At 44.7% G+C, this 20,869-nt stretch overlaps 1 protein-coding gene across 1 annotated transcript in view; it reads right to left on the bottom strand.

The window, feature by feature from the left end:
• The window catches only part of Mybl2 (MYB proto-oncogene like 2), a 34,382-nt gene that overhangs the window by 10,014 nt on the left and 3,499 nt on the right, over positions 1–20,869 (bottom strand). The window contains exons 2-8 of the mRNA XM_046434002.2: positions 20,379–20,472; positions 15,368–15,439; positions 14,485–14,577; positions 12,684–12,904; positions 7,464–7,626; positions 3,182–3,469; positions 1,489–1,914 (exon numbers count right to left, since the gene is read on the bottom strand). Coding sequence (XP_046289958.1) covers positions 1,489–1,914; positions 3,182–3,469; positions 7,464–7,626; positions 12,684–12,904; positions 14,485–14,577; positions 15,368–15,439; positions 20,379–20,472 — 1,357 coding nt within the window. The remainder of the gene's footprint in view (positions 1–1,488; positions 1,915–3,181; positions 3,470–7,463; positions 7,627–12,683; positions 12,905–14,484; positions 14,578–15,367; positions 15,440–20,378; positions 20,473–20,869) is intronic.

Raw genomic sequence — 20,869 nt, 5'->3', positions numbered from 1 at the left:
CCTTAGGCCCACCAGCCCAGGCAGGGTCTCCAGAGGACAGCGGCCACACTCCCATCCCTCAGGGCTACTTAGGCAGCCCAAAGCTCTTCTGTCTTCCTTCTCCACCCAGGCCCCCACTCAAGAATGTGTCATGGACTGAACTATGTCCCTCTCAGGCTCACATATTGACATCCAAACCCTAGCACTTCAGAATGGGACTATACTTGGAGATGGGGACTTAAGTTTTGTTTTTCAGTACTGAAGATCAAACCTGGGCCTCATATATGCTACCGCTGACTTCTGGACCCCAGCCTGGAAATGCAAGTTTTAAGAAGGTAATTAATTTTTTAAGAAGACATTAGGGTGGGCCTTCACCCATTCTAACCCAATACAATTGGTGTTCTTATAAGAAAATTATAAAATAAGGGATTTTAAGAAAAAAGACTAAAGATTAGACAGTGTCACACAGTGGAGGAACGGTTAAGACAGAAAGAGACCTTAGAACCAAGGCTGCTCACACCTTGATCCTGGGCTTCTACTGAAGGAAAACACATTTCTGCCATCTAAGCCACCCAGACTATAGTACTTTAATATGACACACCTGGCAAACTGAAACAGGACTTCCCCAGGAAACACCATCAGCCATTTTGAACCATAATCTGAGCCTCAATCCCTCCAGGACAGAGGCCCATCTGCTTTATGCCACTGTTGGGCCTGAATGCCCCCACAGCCTCACAGAGGGCCAGACCCCATGTCTCAGCTCAACCAGTCAGGTTTAGGGAGTTCTGAACATGGAGCAAGGGGCCAGGCACACAGGACCTACCTGTCCTCCCACTGCCCCAGGGCAGCACGTAACCTAGGATACACCCAGTCTCTAAGGCCCATCCTGCCCCCACCTGTTCCAGCAATTTCACTCTTGGTCAAGGTGATGGAGGAAAGGAGTCCCAGCTCTAACACGGCTTTTCAGGAAGCTTGGGTGCCTCCCCAGACCCTCCCCCAACACTCAACATATACTACAAAGCCCCTGGAGACAGACCCAGGACCTGGCTAGCTCTTTGCAAGCTCTTGATGACTCAGCATTCCCCATTTTCTACACTGTAGTTTGGTTAATTCACCTTGAGCCTGTCCCCAGTACTGACTACCTCTCCAAGGGGGCTGTCATCTGCAACTCAGCTCCCTGGGGTACTGGCAAAGCTGCTGTGGAACAGGTAGTCAAAGAGCAGGATCTTCTCCCAGAAGTCATCTGCTGGTTGCTCCACCTCCTGAAAGCCCTCCTGGCCCCCCAGCTTAGATGCATGCACAGTACCACAAGCTACCTTCCTCATACCTCTTATCACAGTTGAGTCTTCCTGCCACAGTGTAAACTCCCCAAGGGCAGGGCCAAATCTGTTTCTGCACATCCCTGAGTTCTGAACATGGAGCACCGGGCCAGGCACACAGCAGCTGCTCAGTGAATACTGGCTGAACAGTGCATGCTTATGTGTCAGGCCCTGAGCCAGGGATACATACCTGGGAGGGTGAGAAAGGGAGAGTCTTTACAGGTGTGCTCTTAGGGGTGAGGCTGTTGCAGGAGTCCAAAAATGACATACTGGCACTGTTCTCTGTGACAGGGGACAAAGCCACTCGCCGCTTCTTCTGCCGCTTGAGCATGGAGGGTGGTGTGCCAATACCCAAGCCTCCCACTTCAGTGCTGGGGGAGATAGGGATCAGTTCACCCCGGCTGCTCCGGCTCAGGTCCGAGATGGTGTGGCCGTCCAGGCGGTACTCTGTGACGTTCGGTGCCGAGGCAGCGGGCTGGCGGACTGGCAGTGCCTGTTGCTGCTGCTGCTGCTGTAATGATACTTGGGGCTGCCCCGGGCTGCTGTCAACGCTGCCCTCTACAGAGGGCTCCTCGGGGAGGTCGAACTTACTCAGGTCACACCAAGCATCGGGGTCCTGGCCAGAGAGGAAGGTTAGGAATTACACTACTTTTAATACAGTACGACCATTCAGAAAGGAAGATACTCAGGAGTAAACATGGTCCCTCAGCCCCAAACCAATGCATTTCCTCAAAGAGTCTTTGGTGGCACTAGGGATTGACCGCAGGGCCTCGTTCGTGCATGTTAGGTGAGTGTCCTACCACTGAGCTATATCCCCAGCACTGTATTTTCATAGTTACTTTTAGAAATCAATATAGAGCAATGGAAGGGCAATCACAGTGGCCTCCTTGGGGGACTTCTAAAGTAGTTTCAATCCCAACAATCCTGCTGGGGAAACAAGACTTTTCCTATTTTCAGACCAAGAAACTGGCACTGGGCTTCTGAGAACAGACCCGAGTCACCTCAAGTCTTTCCACCTTTACCCAGGAAATGACAGTGCAAGCCCAAAGGCTTCTAGAGAGGGGGTTCTGCTCTGGTCTTGGAGGTGTGGCCCTCAATAGGATTCAGCCTAGCAGCATTTCTGGTCCTTGGGACTTGCTGGAGGCAGAGGAGGTTCATTCTTAAAGGTGGAAGCCAGCTCAGGGCAAGGTGACCTCAGGCCCACACCCCAATCTCAAGGAGATCCTGGAACTGACAGCATCTGGTAGACCAGAAGCACATCCCACAGGATTGGCCTGGAGCAGGGGGACGGCAGGTTTCTCACTGGTTGCAATTCCCCTTCAGCAGCAGAGAGTAACTATGGAAAGAACCTGAGTTCTGGGCCACACAGCTCAGCCGGATTCCTGGATGATGCAAGAGGTGCAGCCCCCACTGAGGGGCTCTCCACAAAGGAGCCCAAGCCCCAGCTCATGCGGCAACCTTACACGGAGACCGGATGCTTACCCTGAGCAGCAACAGACCACCTATCACTCCAGAAGCAGCCCTAAAGCTGGCACCTCCTGGGCGTCTTGAGGGAAACCTAACCACGTGTGCCCTGTGCTGTTAACCTGCCACTTGTCCTTGTGGACTCATGTAGTGCTCTCCTCTGGGAAGGCCTTCCCATCCCACCCGGTGATGTCCACAGGGGTCAGGTGCACCCTGCACACCCTGATGCTCATAACAGAGGGCAAAAATTTCATGGTGACCAAGTCAGTGTCTTCAGGCCCTGCTCAGGGTGGTTACTCACATCAGGTCAGTAAATGGTAGTAGGATGACAGAGTGAAGGAAAAGATACAGGTCCGTGAGGAAAATGCTCCCTGCTGGGGATGCTCTGTGCCCACTGTGAGCTGCTCTGGCCAACATACCGACTCGATCAAGTCCAGGGCCTCAGAGAAGCTGGACCCCACAGCAGGGATGAGGAGGTTTGCAGCCTCCACCACCCACTTGTAGGGTAGGCTGATTTCTGGAGGGGAGCCCTCCTGGTCTTCATGCTTGGGGAACTCCTCCAGCAGCTCCAGGGTGTGCACTCCATCCAGCTCTGCAGGAACAGGCTCCTGCTCCTTAGACATGGCAGTTGCCACAGCTTCCCCCTCACTACCCTCCTCTTCCTTTATGGTAATGGGTGCTGAGGGCCAGCTGGTCATGAGATTTTCCTGGTAGACACAAGGGTATATTTTTGTTATGATATAGACTATGTAGCAGTTTCCAGCTAAAAATACACAACTTCAATCTAGTAACAAGCAAACTCACATGAACCCCAAATGAGAGACATTCTATAAAATAACTAGCCACACTGCACACTTCAAAAAGTATCAATGTTGTGAGACAAGAAGGCTAATGAAAGCAACAGAACAGCTAAATACACAGTCCCAGAACGAATATGGGAAAGGGTGGCACATGGACTGTGCATGACGTAAAAGTCCAGAATCAATGTCAAAGTCCCTGAACTGGTTGAAGCTATACTATAGCTTCATACTATTGTAAGTGAATGTTTTTATTTTTTTTGTGTGTGGGGGTGGGGTACGCAGACAGACCAGAGATTGAACTCAGGGACACTTGACCACTGAGCCACATCCTCTATTTTGTATTTTATTTAGAAACAGGGTCTCACTGAGTTGCTTAGGTCCTCGCTAAGTTGCCGAGGCTGGCTTTCAATTCGTGATCCTCCTGCCTCAGCCTCCTGAGCTGCTGGGATTACAAGCATATGCTATTTATGTGCCCAGCTTCTATTTCATGTTTTGTATGGCAAGTTTGTGACACAGTTGTCGTCATACTGTATGCTCTTTCACATGAATTTATATTCATTTCCTACCTCATTATAAGCTTATTATTGATAGTTTTTCATAACTGGTTAAGTCTATCATGATCTTAAGAAAATAATTGTGCAAGGATTTGTGATTATGCTTTTAAGGAAAAAAAAAACCTATCTAATAACAATACATCCTTAAGTATGTGAAATCTAGGGGTTAAAATAATTCAATCCAGGAGAATGAGCAGAAGTACAGACAAAAGGGTAGCCAAGCGTTAGCAACTATCAAAGATGAAGTTGAATGCTGGGTGCATGGTGGTTTACAGTACTCTTCTTGATTCTACAATAAAAATTCTGGAAAAAGAAAAAAAAATGGCATATGGGATTAACCAAGGCCATGTGGAGAACAAGGAGCAGGATCCCACATTAATAGGGAACCAATGAGGCTAGGCAGAGAGCACAGGCCCTGGATTCAGACACAGCTTTGCCCCGAATAGCTGACTTTGGGCATGTAATGTGACCTCGATGCCTGTAAAATGAGGACACGAAGGTTCTCCACGCAAGGACATTATGCAGATCAGCAAGGACGCTTAAAGTTCTTGATTGAAATGGTAGCTGTTAATTTCACTGCTGTCAAGTGAATGCAATGAAAACAGTTTGACACAGAAAAAAAGAGAAGATGGATAACAGGTCAGATTAAAAACTTTTAAATGCTATCTATAATGGGGCAGATGAGATGCCAAAAACACTGTTTAAAAACTGCCATCAAGACACCACCACTTAGGGTCAAGCACACACCTGCAATCCCACTGGCTTGGGAGACTAAGGCATGAGGATTGCAAGTTCAAGGCCAGCCTGGGCAACTTAGTGAAACCCTCTGCAACTTAACAAAATGCTGTTTCAAAATAAAGAATAAAAAGGACTGGGGATGTAGCTCAGTAGTAAAGTACCCTTCAGTTCAATCCATTATCAAAAACAAAACAAAACAAAAAACCAAAAGAACAGGGCTGGGGGGTTGTGGCTCAGCAGTAGAGCACTCGCCTAGCACGTGCAAGGCCCTGGGTTCAATCCTCAGCACTACACAAAAATAAATAAATAAAATAAAGGTATTGTGTTCAATTGCTACTAAAAATAAATCTTGAAAAAAAAAAAAAAGAAAAAGAACAAGAACATCACTTAGGAAACCAGTTTTGTAGCTTCTATAAAGTTAGGAAAATACTATATTTATATAAAAGGAACGGAACCCTATTCAAGCAAAAACCTATACCCAGAGCTAAGAATATAGCTCAGAGGCAGAGCAATTGCCTACCATACGCAAAGCCCTGGGTTCAACAAACAGCACAGCAAAAACAAAAACCCATAAAGGGATGTTTCTAGTAGCTTGATTTGTAAACACTACCTGAAAAAAATGTCCCTCAGCTGGTAAATTGATAAACTGCAGTACATCCCTACAACAGAATATTACTCATCAATATAAGAGAATACTGCAGATAAACACAACAACATGGATAATTCCTAAATATATTATGCCAAGTGAAAAAGTACAAGAGAGCTGACTATGTATATGGTTCCATGTGTACAACCTCCTTATAAAGGCAAAATTACAAACAATAGGCAGATGGCTTCAGAGGACCAGATCAGAGAGAGTGGGCAACTACACTTTGGACTTGGGGTTGATAAAATGTTTAGTATTGATTGTGTTAATGACTACGTGTAACTACATACACTATCAAAAACAGCAGAACTCCCAACTCAGGGTGACTTGATGTCTGTTTTACCTTTCTAACCTTTATAAAATAAATAGATGAGGAAGCTACCAACACAATGGGAAATTTACTACAAGATAAAGGGATAGAATTTTAATATATAGAATAAATACATTTGAAATCAATAAGAAATAAGACAAACCACAATAGGTATGGAGGCGAAGGCCTGTAACCCTTATATATCAAGAGGCTGAGGCAGGAGGACCACAAATTTGAGGCCAACCTCAGCAACGTAGTGAAACTCTAAGCAATTTAGCAAGTCCCTGACTCAAAATAAAAAACAAAAAGGGCTGGGGATGTGGCTCAGTGGTAAAGCACCCTGGGTTCAATCCCCAGAATCAAAAAAAGAAAAAAGACAAACAAAAAGCAAGTCAAGGCAAATGAACACATTAAGGGAAAACAGTCACCCTAACTAGTCAAAACATTACATTGCGTGTATACACATAAAAGCTTATATACCACACAAATATTCCATTGTAGACAGATAAATATATGTGATTTGTATTTTTTAATTATGACTTTTTGTTTGCTTGTTTTTGCAGTGCTGGGGACTGAACCCAGGACCTAGCTCATCATAAGCAAGTGCTCTACTACTTTGGCCACACCCCCAGACCTGTCAATTATGTCTTAACAAAGGGGGAGGAAATTAAAAAAAAAAAAAAAAAAAACCTCAAAAATAAGCATAAACTAAAGTTAAAATTAAAGCAATGATAATGTTTTTGGTGCACATAAAACTGGCATGTATATTATGCAACCACAGTCAGCACTAACAACAATGTGTGAAACAACCAGTCCCACATTATCACCATAAGGACAAAATGGAGCCCAGTGCAGTGATACACGCCTATAATCCCAGCTACTCAGGGTGCCAAGGGAGGAAGATGGCAAATTCAAGGTCAATCTGGGCAACCTAACAAGACCCTGTCTCAAAATTCAAAATAAAAAGGGTTGGGTATATAACTCGGTGGTAGAGCGCCCCTGGGTTCAATTCCCAGTACCACACACACCCAGGAACATCACTGGAGGTACAGGTAAAAACAGTTGGTCTGAGGTGTGGGATGGAGGTATGTTAACATGTGCATATATTGGTTTTGTTTTTAAATTTTAAATGTAAAGCTTTATGGTTTCATTTATATGACTGTCCAGAAAAGGCAAAATTACAGAGAGGAAAAACAGATTAGGAAGTTAGGGATAGGAAAAAGGCCAACCAACAGCAGCACAGAGAATTCAGTCTCAATTGTGGTGGAAACTAAACATGACTGCACGCTTTTTTTTTTTTTGCTTTGTTTTCTCTTTTTTTTAACTGCAAAAATGCTTTCAATCTTAGGACTAGAAAGAGCAACAGGTAAGAAGGAGCTGCTAATGAGGACAGGAGACTGAGAACGCCCCTTCCGCAGCCTAAGTTTCAGTCTCCACACCAGACAGCTCTGTTCTCCTTCGCCTGCAGGCACAGAAATATGTGTGGATGTCTATTACAAGAAAAGGTCCTAGAAACACAGGCCACATTGAACCCTGTAGCAGAACCTGGATAACTGATGTAGATAAGGTGTTCTTCGAGATGGTATCAGATAAACGTGAAATGAAACAAACTGGAGGTGAAGCCAAGGCTGGGCTATGGTACAGCCATCTCACCTGGCCTTCTGCAGGCTGGGCACTCTGGTGGCTATCCTTGTCTTCGAGCTCCAGCAACAAGTACACAGGAGGTTTGCAGTCTTTGGAGTCACTGAGGAAGCCTCCAGTGTCCACCTTCCTTTTGATGGTGGAATTCCAGTGATTCTTCACGGCATTGTCTGTCCTGCAGGGGAAAACCAAGGACCTCTGAACCCCGAGCTCTTGGCTGGTGCACCCTGAGGCACACTGCAATCTCCCTGAACTGAGTTTCACTTCTGTAAATGAAGGTATATCTGGATGAACTCTAAGGTGTCATAGCTCTAAGGCAATGTCTGCTTCTAGCCCTCAAGAATTTCCACCCATCTCTATGAAGTAAACAAATGTATTATTTAGGCTCTGGCAAAATGGCAAAATCTAAAATATATTTGCAACTCTTATTCCCCCCAACCCCTGGGCCATTTTGAATCTGCAAAAACCATAAGCAAACTACTGACTACTGACTCCTGACATCAGTCTCACAATCACCTTGCATGCAAGCCTTGCTCAGCTCACAGACTTATGAATGGTCAGAGAGGGTACAAAGACCACTTATTGTCTACCTCTCTGAGCCTCTTTATCTAAAAAAATATACTACTTCATGTTCCATCACTAATGGATGATGAGGACACATCAGCAGAGGTATAAATAGTATACAGAGGAGGACGATAGAGGAAAAGCACAGAGCAGGACAGGGTTGGTACAACCAGCATGAGGAGGTACAGAAGCACACAGCATGCACTGTAGAGACACAGGACACTGTGGTGCACAGGAGAATGGTGCCCATGGCAGTCCAGCTGTGCAGCAGTGTCCCAGCAGCACAGAGCACTGCCTTCTTTGGGCTCTGAACAGAGTGCTTTTCCGCTGAGATGTGACCAGAAGAGAGTAACAGCTTAACTGAGCAAGAAGTCTAAGGGTTTGTATCTCTGGCCATTTGTGCTCTGGCCCTACAGGACAGTGCTGGCTGGGCAGCATGTGGGGCATGGGATGCTGGTGCTTCGCCCAGATCCCCCAAGTGTACAGTACACCCAGCCCCCAGCAGCTGTTTTGCTGCCAACAGCTTCTACCTATGACTTTTTCTCTAGAGAATGGCCTTGGAAGACAACCAGAGATGTCCAGGAGCTACCCAACCCCTGCACGCACAGCACCCCTACTGTTCATGTGCCCCACCGGCACATCTTGGCCTCATTCAGGCCAAGACCAGACTTTACCAGAGACCCATTCTTGCTCCACGCTTTCCCTGTTCTTCTCCACTTTTTCCCTAACAAGTGACAGCCTTTCCTTAGTAAATTCCTTGTACTTGCATCTCTGTCTCTGGTTCCTGACCACTAGAAAACCCAAACTACAACATCTCCCAAGCCCTCCCACCCACCAGGTCAGAGTCCAGGGTGCTCCAAACTCATGCCTCTGCTCACAGGTATTTATGAAGCACCCATGGTACACCCATGGAATCATTCCAGTTACTGGGGATATGCCAGCCAATGAGACTGAATGGTTGCCATTTCGTCTCATCTAGTGGAGGAGATAGGCATTAAATCTACCTGCAATTAGGTAGAACTCCTTGGAAGAAAGGTAGAGCACTGCACCACACAGAGGCCACCAGGACCTGACTAGTTTTGGAAGGACAGAGAAAAATTCACTAAAGAAGTAATACCCCCACCCTGCTGAGAATTAAGGACAAGAACCCAGGAGCCACACAGCAGGGACAAGGCGGCAGGGCCCTCCAGGCCCACAGAGCAGCAGAGTTGTCAGGAAGAGTTTATGGTGTTTGAGGGATTGAGAGAGAGAGAGAGAGAGAGAGAGAGAGGCTAACGACTACCACGTGACTAAGGGTGCCGGCAGATCAAGGCGAGGCTGGTGGCATCTGCAAGGCCAACCAGGTTATTCAGCGTAAGAGGCCTGCATCTCCAACCCAAGTATATCACCCCCAAAAGATGATATACTCAGGAACTGAGTTATGAAAACAAAATTCCTGACTTCAGGAGAAACGAGACCTGGAACTTTCTTTCGTCTCCCTCCCAGGACTTTACTGCCATGACAAAGAAAGGAACCAGAATGAAACAAAACACAATATGGCAAAAATGCCCAAGAATGAGACCAGGGTAGAAGACAGCAGCAAACAGACCTTTACAAGTCCCTGCAAGCAGAAGGAAGGTTTATTCTCAGGGAAGAAATGATTGGGCACCCTGGCCACAGCCAAGGGCTGGGATGATGCACCAGGCTGAAACTGGGACTGAACGAAAATCCTAACACGGGAGGGGAGACCCCTATACCTTCCCTATGCCTTGTTCTAGAATTTCCACCAGTCTCTGGAGCCCTAGGGCATCAATCTGAAGAACTCATGCATCTCTGGGGAAAGGAACAACCCAGTAAAAAACTCATCAGTTCTTGGAATGTCCTTCTACAAGGCCAGTGGATACTCAGTCACTCCATGACGCAGAGCCCACCAACAGATAAGCACAGCCTGTGTGCAGTGGGCTTCCAAACCACTTTTAACAACTGGTTCCTGAAGATTAATAGCCAATCAAGGATCAGCAGACTTTCAAAGAAGCCTCCAAAATGAAATGAAAACTAGCAAAACAAAAGAAACACAGGAAAAGCAGACAATGTAGGAAGGGAGCAGTATTTTCAAAAAACATAACACCAATTGTAAAATAAGTTGTTACAAATACAAAATAAAAACAGGGCCAGAAAATGAAAACAAAAGTACCAGGTGTGGTGGCTTGGGAGGAACACAAGTTCAAAGCCAGCCTCAACAATGGCGAGGTGCTTATCAACTCAGTGGGACCCTGTCTCTAAATAAAATACAAAATAGGGCTAGGGGTGTGGCTCAGCAGTTGAGTACCTGAGTTCAATCTCCAGTATCAAAAAAGTAAACAAAAGTGTGACCTTATAAGGTAAGACTTCTTGATCAGAATGATTTCCAAAGAAGGATTTGGAAAGAAAGAACAAAACATATACACAATGGACTATTACTCAGCTATAAAGAAGAATGAGATTAGGGCATTTTCCAGTAAACAAATGGAACTGGAGAACACTATGGTGAGTGGAATAAGCCAGTCCCAAAAAACCAAAGGTAAATGTTGTCTCTGATACATGGATGCTAACACACAAGAGAGGGTGAGGAGGGGAAGAATAGAAGTCTACTGGATTAGACAAAGGGGAATGAAGGGAAGGGGGCAGGGAGGGGAATAGGAAGGACAGTAGAGTTAATCATGACATAACTTTCCTATCCTTCCTTGTATATGAATACATGATAAGGGTAACTCTGCATCATGTACAACCACAAGAATAGAATCCTCATTAGGATAAGCCATAATCCACTGGATGGATAATATGCCAAAGTACACTCTACTCTGTCATGTATGTCTAAAAAGAATAAAAATAACAATGGCAATTATAAAAGCCACAATTATTAATAACCTCATAATACAGTCATTACAAGGTTTCAAGTGGTGCTCATGAATTTCTTTATTCCTAAAATATTCTTAAAGGAGTTTACTATCACATTCATTTTATAGATAAGTAAAATATATAGAGAGATTTGTTGTTTTGTAATGCTGGGGATTGAACCAGAACCTTATGCTTGTTAGGCAAGAGCTGGACAACTGAGCAACATCCCACCCCCTAAATGAGGACATTTAAAATACAGGAAAGGAGGAAGAGTAGAATTCAGTTTTATTATACCTTATTGCTTTTCCTGTAAAAGATTTCTAATTAGAACACATTGATGTATTTATCAAAATATATTGTAATCCTAATAATCTACCAATAAAAACAATGCTTGTTATAGGAGGAAAAAAAGAAGAAGATCAAAGAAATCTCCCAGAAAACCAAGAGATGGAACATAGTTCATAACTGACAGTTTTAACCCAACCAGTGAATTAATTCTAATAGGGATTAACTGAGTAAAGGCCAGTAGGGCAGGGTGTGTCTGCAGGAGGGAGGTTCTCAGGGGCATGTCTTTGGGAGATATATTTCCTGAGCTGAGCTGAGCTCTTTCTCTGCTTCCTAACCATCAAGTCTAGAGCCACTTCCCTCCCCCACACTCTTTTGCCACAATACTCTGCCTCACCTGGAGCCCCAAGGGATGGAGCCAGCTTCCTATGGTCTGAGACCTCTGAAACTGTGAACCCCCAAATAAACTTTTCCTGCTTTAAAATTGTTTTTGTTAGATCTTTCAGTCACAATAGCAAAAAAAGTGACTAGAACAAATGCTTTCAATATTCTGAAGGAAATTATTTCCAAACTCTGTATTCATCCAAGCTATCAATCAAACGTGAGGTAGAATGGAGACACCTTTGGCCATGCCATTACCAAAAATTTACCTCCCTTGTACTTATCTCAGAATCCTAATAAAGAATGTGCTTCACCAAAACAAGGAAGGAAATAAAGAAAGAAGAGGGAGCTAACAACAGGAGGGAGGCAAAGGAATGCTCCAAGGTCACAACAGGGCAGGATTCCTGGAAAGAAACTGGCAAATGGAAAAGCAAAGATAAATCCATGATTGGTTCTCTGAAGAAAAAACAGTAAAAAATATTGCCTGATTCATTCTAAGCATTTGAAAAATAGCACTTATGGATACTCTAAGGACATGATGGGCCACTAAGAAACACACAAGAGCTATAAGACTTAGAAACTGTGTAAATCAAAAAACAAGGCAAACATTAACTCCAGGAAAAGCAAATGTCAGACAAGAAGGAAACACCTTAGATATTAGAATACTATAAGCACGTTGTCTTTAAGTAAAAATTTCCGTAGTATACTGGGGCAACAGGGAGGTTTGAAGGGTAGAAAAGTCTAAGAAATCTAAATTTTCTCCTATAGCTGAAAACCAAGATTCAAAAAGAAATCAGCACATCGTTAATAAATGTAGAGGTAAAAACCAGAAGTAAAAAAAGATGTTTCAGTAGAAGGTGGAGCAAGAGAACTGAAGTTTCTCATTACAACCTTCCAGTGGATTGTAGTACAAACTGATTTCTGGCTGTGGCCTCCCTTGGCACTGTCTGTCTTTCTAAGATCAGGAAGCCTGGGGGACGCACTTTTTCTCCTGACAATGATGCCTCTGGGCTACCTGGAGACAAGGCTGGATGGAAAGTACAGAACAGAGTATAGGACCTCAGTACACTCAAGAAAGCACGGGCCTTGCCTCCTGGACCATCACCCTGCCTGCACCAGTCCCTAAGCCCCCAGAAGGCAGCTCACCTCCCCGGCAGCATCTTGGCAATCTCGGCCCATCGGTTGCCCAGCACCTTGTGGGCCTCACAAATGATGCGGTCCTCTTCCTCGGTCCAGCAGGACTTCTTCACCTCAGGGTTGAGGTGGTTGTGCCAACGCTCCCGGCACTGCTTCCCCAGCCGGCCCTTCAGGTGCTTGGCAATCAGCGTCCACTTCTTTGTGCCATACTTCTTGACCAGCTCAATGACCTTAGAGAAGAGTCTCTGTGAACCAGCAGGACCAGCACTTCCCTCACCCACTCTTCAGTATCTTCACATCCACATAAGCCTCACTGTGGCTGTTGAGAGGCACCACTGGCCGCACCCCCTCAAGTATCATGGGAGTTAATGGGGATGCTGCTCAGAGGACTTTGTGTAGTCCATGTGACTGAGTCCATGTCCCTGTCAGTTATGGCCTGAATAAACCAAACAAAGGAAAAGGATCCCCAAGATCCTCCTGCCTTCCTCCTTAGAGCTCAAGCCAGCCTATAAGGCTCCAACCCACAATACCCAAGGATCTCTGCCACTGCAGAGCCATGTGAACTAAGTGTAAGAGACATGTCTTCCTCCTGCCAGACACACCTCAGGTGCCACAATCCCCTGCAGCACTTCTGTGGAGATCAAGAGGGTAGAACCCCAAGGCACAACTAACTATGGCTTGATTTCAGTTCCCAACTGCCACTCAGCCAGGCCCCGTGGCTCAGAACACAAACCACAACAAATGTAGCCACCAGAATCAGACCAGGCCCCTCACAAATTCTCTCTATGTACATTCTCATGTACACATAGGTCACAGCACACTAAGAAAGACAGACCCTTCTGGGCAAAGGGATTTGGGTGAGAATTATTCAAATCTATTTCTGTGTAGTTTAAACATTTAGAGCAACCACACATCACTTGATTAAAGAGGAAAAAAAAGGAACTGAACTTGGTAGTGCATGCCTGTAATCCCAATGAAAAAAGCTGAGAAAGGAGGATTGCAAGTTTGAGGCCAGCTGGGCAACTTAGCAAGACCCTCCAAAATTCGGTAAAACCTGTTTCAAAATAAAAAAATAAAAAGGACTGGGGATATAGTTCAGTGGTAAAGCACCCCGGGTTCAATCTCTAGTACCAGAAAAAAGAAAGGATTTTAAAAGCAATTTTAACATATCTAGCTTCCTTCTCCTTCCTGCTTTCTTTGGGGGCTGTACCTACAACCACGGAATGGAATCTCTGGACTGACGTGGGGGAGAAGACCCACATGAGGACTCCCAAAAAACAGCCCAGGACGGTCATGGTGCTGCCCTTCCTAGGGTGGACACATCCTCAACCCTCTTTGAGCCTTGGGTCTCCCCACTTATAAAATGGGACTGAGAGTTCATCTTCTGCCCATCTCAAAGGACTATGGTGCTCCCAACAAACAAGGCACCCCAGAAGCTCTGAGTTCCTTTACATCACAATAAAGGAGATCAGCAACCACTGCCTGCTGAGCAAGCCCCTCATGCACATGACCTGTTCACTGTTACAGCAGGTACCGCAGCTGTTTCCTTTCATGAATGGGAAAAAATCGGGTAACTCGTCCAGCAGCCCTGAGCCCATACGTAAGGAGTGGGGAGATCTAGACACTCTGAGGCTCTGAGCCTTGGGGCCAGAGCTGGATAGTGTGGCCCAGTTCAGACTGACAAGCAGGATGAGTCACATCCACCGTTTAACTGGACACCCCTGCCACCAGGCAGGGCAGCCTCACAATGCCCAGATCACTGGCGGTGAGTGAAATCCCACCCTGTGTGCAGCGCCAGGTCAACAGTTACCTTCTGGTCTTCCTCTTTGGTCCATGGCCCTTTGACAAGGTCTGGATTCAAAACCCTCAGCCATCGGTACTGGCATTGCTGGTCCGTGCGGTTCTGGGACGGGAACAGGCAGAACAGGAACCTGTGAAAACTTCTAGGATAACTGGACTCTGGCTAAACACTGGGCTCAGGGCCCTGGGGCCTCAGGTGGGTGCACTTACCCCATGCACTCATCACATGCTACACTGCCACACGACAGAACATGGGTGCTTTCCCTTTACTATAAAGCAGGATGAACTCAGGCCCCTGTGGAAAGCCACTTCCCACCACCTAAGCACAGGGGACCCTTCTACAGAAGCTTTGTGGGGCATGAAGGAATCCCTGTTTTCTGGGGAAGCATGTTTATTCCTTGAAATGTTCAGATAACATACAAGACAGGGAGCTGAAGGGGGAGAGGGAACTGCTGACTCTGCCCCTGAGCTGTCTGAGGAACCCCAACCGTCAGCCAGATGGGAGCTACAGTGATACTCCTGCCTCCAGTCACCTACAGCCTGGGTGTTAGGGGTGCCAGCGGGGGCCCCTCATCCTCAGGGGGCTCTAAATGTTCAGATGTGGAGGGACCAGCCAGCTCTCCAGGGCCCCCACTGTGAAATCTGCTGCAAGTATCACTTCCCCTCTGTAGAGAAAATGAAGCATCTATTCTCTCCAGTTTTGCAAGAAATGCAAATAGGCCATCGACCACATACTGCAAATGTCTATGAGCCTAAAGGCTCCCAGGCATGCTGAAGTAGCTGAGAAACATTTCTGGTAGGCTTCCTCAAACTGGTATGGGAAGAAAAGTCCTGGGACACACTGGTTACCCAGACCCTTGTCCTACAAAGGGGCTCCAGAGAGGCCTACTCACGGGAAAGTGGCTGGCCAAGAACTTCCAGTCTTGCTGTCCAAACTGCCTCACCAGAGCCCTCAGCTGCTCATCCTGCCAATGAAAGGAAGACCAGCTCATATGTACAGGAAGTCTTGAAGCCACCCCTGATACAGCCTCTTTTATCCACTCTTGAAGTGAGCACTTACTCTGTGCCAGGTGCTAGTCACAACAATAGCCAGCAACAAATCTGACAGCACCTCATAAGGCTTACAATCTAGAAGGAGGCAGATGCTAATCAAACTGCCCACAATGCCCCCCTTCTCTATACAGGGGTGTAGTGATTGCCTAACCAGGAAGGTTCCAAAGAAATGCAGTATAGCTGGAATGCAGAATGGTTCTAGAAGGGATGGCAGGAGCCAGACCACAGGTAGAATTTAGGCCTCTGCCTCCTAAAGCCACTGGTACAATTTGGGCAATGCACAGTTAAGGTTCCATGTGCTTGTTACAAAGTTCCCTTTGGCTGCTGCAGAAGGAAAAGAGTTGAAAGAAGGCAGAGTGTATATGAAAGCCCTTATCATACCAAGACCAGAGTTTATGGCATAATCAAAAGTAGCTGAAAGGATAGGCTGGGGATAGAGCTCAGTTGGTAGAGTGCTTGCCTTGCATGCCCAAGGCCCTGGGTTTGATCCCCAGCACCAAAAAAAAAAAAAAAAAAAAAAAAAAGTAGCTGGAAGGCAAAACAGAAGCTGTCAAAATATTCTTCAGCCAGGAATGGTGGCACACGGCTATAATCCCAGCGGCTTGAGAGGCTGAGGAAGAGAATCTCGAGTTCAAAGCCAGGCTCAGCAAAAGTGAGGCACTAAGCAACTCAGTGAGACCCTGTCTCTAAATAAAATACAAAATAGGGCTGGGGATGTTGCTCAGTAATTGAGTGCTCCTCAATTGAGTTCAACTCAATTGAGTTCAATCCCTGGTACTCCGGAAAATTAACATTAATTCACACAACATGAATCTCAGTATCATGATGATGAGTCAAAGAAGTCAGACATAAAAAGATGCTATATAATTACATGCATGTGAAATTCTAGAAAACATAATCTAAGCTAAAGGAACAAAAAGGTAGTCAGTTGTTGACTGAGGCCAGTGGGGGAGGGAGAGCTATTGGGGGTAATGGGAATATTCTAAAACATGACAATACTAGTAGATTCATGGCAGTAATATAAGTACCTGTGGAAACTCATTGAATTGTATTTAAAAGGCTGTGGTTGTTTTTACATGAAGCATTCCTCAAATTGATTTTTTAAAAAAATCTTCCAAGAGTGGTAGTACACACCTATAATAATTCCAGAGATTTGGAAGGTTGAGGCAGGAGAATTCCAAGTTCTAGGCCAGCCTCAGCAACTTAGTGAGACCCTGTCTCAAAATAAAAAATAAAAAGGACTGGGGATGTAGATCAGTGGTAAAGCACCCCTGGTTCAATCCTCTGTACCTCTCAACCAAAAAAAAAAAAAAATTAAATAAAACCTCCCATGGCTCCAAACTGCAAACTCCTAGAGTTTCTGAGCCCCAAATTCAAGGCCCTCTAGGAACTGATCTCTTTTCACCTACCTCACTCAACACTTCCCCTTCAAAAGCCTGTCACTCCAGCCGAATTGGACTCCTGAACTCACTTTTCTTTATCCACAACCATTCCCTACTCTGACTTACCCAGTTTTTTCCAGTTTGTCTTCCCTCACAGATGAATTTCCAAATCCTCACCCTGAGCTCAAAGGTCAAAGGTCACTTTCAAGCACTCCCTAACCTTTCAGGCAGCTGTAATTTCTCCTTTAAAAGGTACAACATCCCCTCATTCAACAATCAGCAAGTGCCTCCAAGTGCTAGGAGCCTCAGTGTGAGACAGAGGGGAAACTCCCTGGTGAGCAGCAGCTGAACACTGACCCTGCCCACAGGGATGACTACAGTCTCCTCTCCAGCCCAGGGGTAGTGCTGCCCTGAGGCAGGAACAGAAAGGCATGTTTAGTATTTGACTGAAGAAACATCTTGGAGGATTGAAAAGGGATTTATAGCTCATACAGAAAAAGATTTTTGTTGGCTGGTTGGTTTGTCTAAGAGGAACAACTATGTTGCCTGGTCTGGCTCAAACTCCTGATCTCAAGTGATCCCCCAGCCTCAAGAGTAACAGGGATTACAGGCCTGGGACACCATGCCAGCCTTATAAAGCAAATTTTAAACAAACAGGCCTACAACTAAACACATCAAGGAAAACAGAAGTGGAATAAAAAGACAAGAACAGGAGTCTAAAATGGAACAACCAATTAAGGAAAAGGTCTGCTACAGAATACTGCTCAGTGATAGGGTATGTGCTTAGTGTGCCCCTGGTTTCAACTCCCAATACCCCCCCACAAAAAAAGGAAAGTTAAAAGAAAAGGTATGGTGGTTTCTATAAAATTAAACCAATACCCAACATACGAACACTATTTATTAATCTTCCAACAGGAATCAAAACATACATTCACAAGCAAAAAACAGAACAACAAAACTTATGCAAGAATCTTCATATAAGCACTATCCACAATTAGCAAAAACTGCAGAAGTCCAAACATCCACAAACAGGTAAAATGTACATGCAAATTGGGCGCGGTGGCACACTCCCATAATCCCAGCGGCTCTGGAGGCTAAGGCAGGAGTATCACAACTTCTAAGCAGCCTCAGCAAAAGGGAGGCACCAAGCAATTCACTGAGACCCTGTCTCTAAATAACATACAATATAGGGCTGGGGTTGTGGCTCAGTGATCCAGTACTCCTGAGTTTAATCCCTGGTAATTAAAAAAAAACAAAAAAGTACACACAAATAATGGAAGTTACCCAGTAATAAAAATGGATAAACTACTCAATCATGCAACATTGTGCTGAGCAAAATAAGCTAGATATAAGCCAGGCACAGTGGTGTACACCTGTAATCCCAGCTACTCAGGAGGCTGAGGAGAAAAGATTATAAATTCAAGGCCAGCCTTAGCAATTTAGCAAGGTCCTAAGCAACTTAGCAAGATCCTGAGATCCCATCTCAAATAAAATATAAAAAGGACTGGCTACATGGTTCAGTTGCTAAAGAGCCCTGGGGTACAATCCCTGGTACAAAAAAAAAAGAGAGAAAGAAACTGTAACATGTTTGAGACCAGCCTTGGTAACTTAGTGAGATCCTGTCTAAAAATAAAAAGGGCTGTGGGTGTAACTCAGTGGTAAAGCACCCCTGGGTTCAATACTGACTACTAGGGGAGAAAAAGTCAGATACAAAAGAATACAACTGTATGATTCCATTTATAGGATGTTCAAGCATAGGCACAAACTCAGATATTAGATCAGTAATTGCCTGATCACAAAATGACACAAGATAACTTTTGGGATAATAAGGGTGGTGTTTACGTGAGTATGTATTTGCCAATACCAGTCAAATTGTTTAATTTAAAAGGTGCACCTGGAGTGGGGGTGGTGTATCTCAGTGGTAGAACACTTGCTTAGCACACAGGAGGCCCTGGTTCCATCCTGACCCACCAAAAAAAAAAAAAAAAAAGACAAACAACAACAATTCAATTATATACAATGTGCTTAGTGTACATAGGCCCTAGTTCCAACCGTCAGTACCAAAAAAACCACAAAGAAATAAAAAGAAAAGGCCTGACATTTCTATAAAAATCAAACCTTCACCCACCCAATGAAAATTATCTATGAATCTAAGCAGAATAAAAACACATCCTTCGGAAAAAAAACCTTATGCAAGACTCTTCATTTGATTATATACAAATTATACTTCATTAACACAAATAATAAATTATATTTTCAATACTTCTTTTAAAGAATAAAAAATATATCTAGTAGAAAATCAATTCAGAGCTTCACGTTATAAGATTCAATATGATTAATTTAAAAAATAAAGAGGGGGGTGGTAGATTTGGCAGGTGCTCCTGCATTCCAAAGGTGCTGTGTCAGATGTTCCTACCAAACCTCATATGAGAAAATTTATATTTGTGAGGTATGAAGGGGTGATTAGGTCATGTCTCTGTCCTAATAAGTGGATTAACTTATTAATTAATAATTATTAATAATTATTAATTAATTAATTCATGGATAAATGAATCAATGGGCTAACATCTTGATAGTAGCTCTGTCAAAAAAAAAAAATCTTTTTTTTCAGCACTGGGGATTGAACCCAGGGGTAGTACCACCCTGTCCTTTTTTCTTTTTCTATTTTGAGACAGCATCTCAATAAGTTGCCCAGGCTGGCCTTGAACTTGCAATCCTTCTATCTCAGCCTTCTGTCAGTCTTGCCCAACTGACTGTCTCTTGTATGAGGCCCTTCTCTTGCCATGTGAATGCCCTCCACTACCTCAGGGCAAGCAAAGTCCAAATCAGCAAGAAGTCTTCACCAGCTACAACCAATCATCCTCAATCTCCAAGCTTCTAGAATGGTGAGGTTAACAAATCCTTATTCTTTGTAAATTACCCAGTCTCTGGTTATAAGGTTACAACAGACAATAAATTAAGACAAAGAGTACCGGGCAAGGTGGTAGATATCTGCAGTCCCAGAAACACAGGAGGCTGAAGCAGGAGAATTCCAAGTTCAAGACCCTAAGCAACTCAGAGAGACTGGCTCAAAATTACAAAAAAAAAAAAGAGGATGATCAGTAGTAAAGCATTCCTGGGTTCAATCCCAAGTACGGGGGGGGGGAAAGGATAATAAGCACAATCAATATCCATAATACACATGATGCAGGATACACCAGACTTTCAGGCAACACAAAAGGAACTATTGGCCCTGAGGTCTGAAACACATACCCCATCCACCCCATCCTCATAAAAGACTGCCCAAGAATGCTCTGAGAAGAGGTAAAGGGGAGAAGCAGAGTACCCAGCCACTTCTTCCACTGGCTCTTCCTCTTCATCCCATCAGTGGGGACATCAGGTAGAAAACCCAGACTCAGCTGTCTGGCCAGGCACCCAGCTGCCATCAACCCCCTTCTTCCCAGTTCCAAGGAGTTGCTATGTCACTCACCTCCTCATGGGTCCATTTAACCTTGCACTTGCTGTCTTTCTGCTCCAGAACGTCTGAGTCAATGTCCTGGTAGTGCAGCTCATCAAGCTCCTCACTGCAGGAAGAGTGAGCTAAAGGTCAAGGACAGTGTCCACATGCTTTTACATCACGAATGGACTGTGTGGCCAGCAGCCAGACAACTCTAGAGAAAGGTTTGGGGAGGCAGCCTTTTACTTACTCTGCTTTTTAAAAAGTAGGTACACTTTTACTTTCCTCTCTTTAAAAATTTTTTTAATGAAATAAGGTTGTGGTTTGCTTTATTTTCTTCCTTATTCTTTATTTTCAGGAATACTCTAATGACTTCAAAAGCTACAAGAAAATAATTAAGGGCTGGAGATGAAGTTTATTGGTAGAGTGTTTGCCAAGCATGTGTGAAGGCTGGGTTTGACTCCCAGCACCACCAAAAAAATAAAAGAATTTCATGATATTCAAAACCAGATTCCTAGTTGAAC

The sequence above is a fragment of the Marmota monax genome, unplaced genomic scaffold (assembly GCF_021218885.2).
Source record: "Marmota monax isolate L192 unplaced genomic scaffold, Marmota_monax_Labrador192_F-V1.1 WCK01_AAM20220418_F8-fsc00014, whole genome shotgun sequence".
Lineage (NCBI taxonomy): Eukaryota > Metazoa > Chordata > Mammalia > Rodentia > Sciuridae > Marmota > Marmota monax.
Note: the sequence above shows the minus strand (reverse complement) of the source record. Positions and strands in the feature narration are given on the sequence as shown.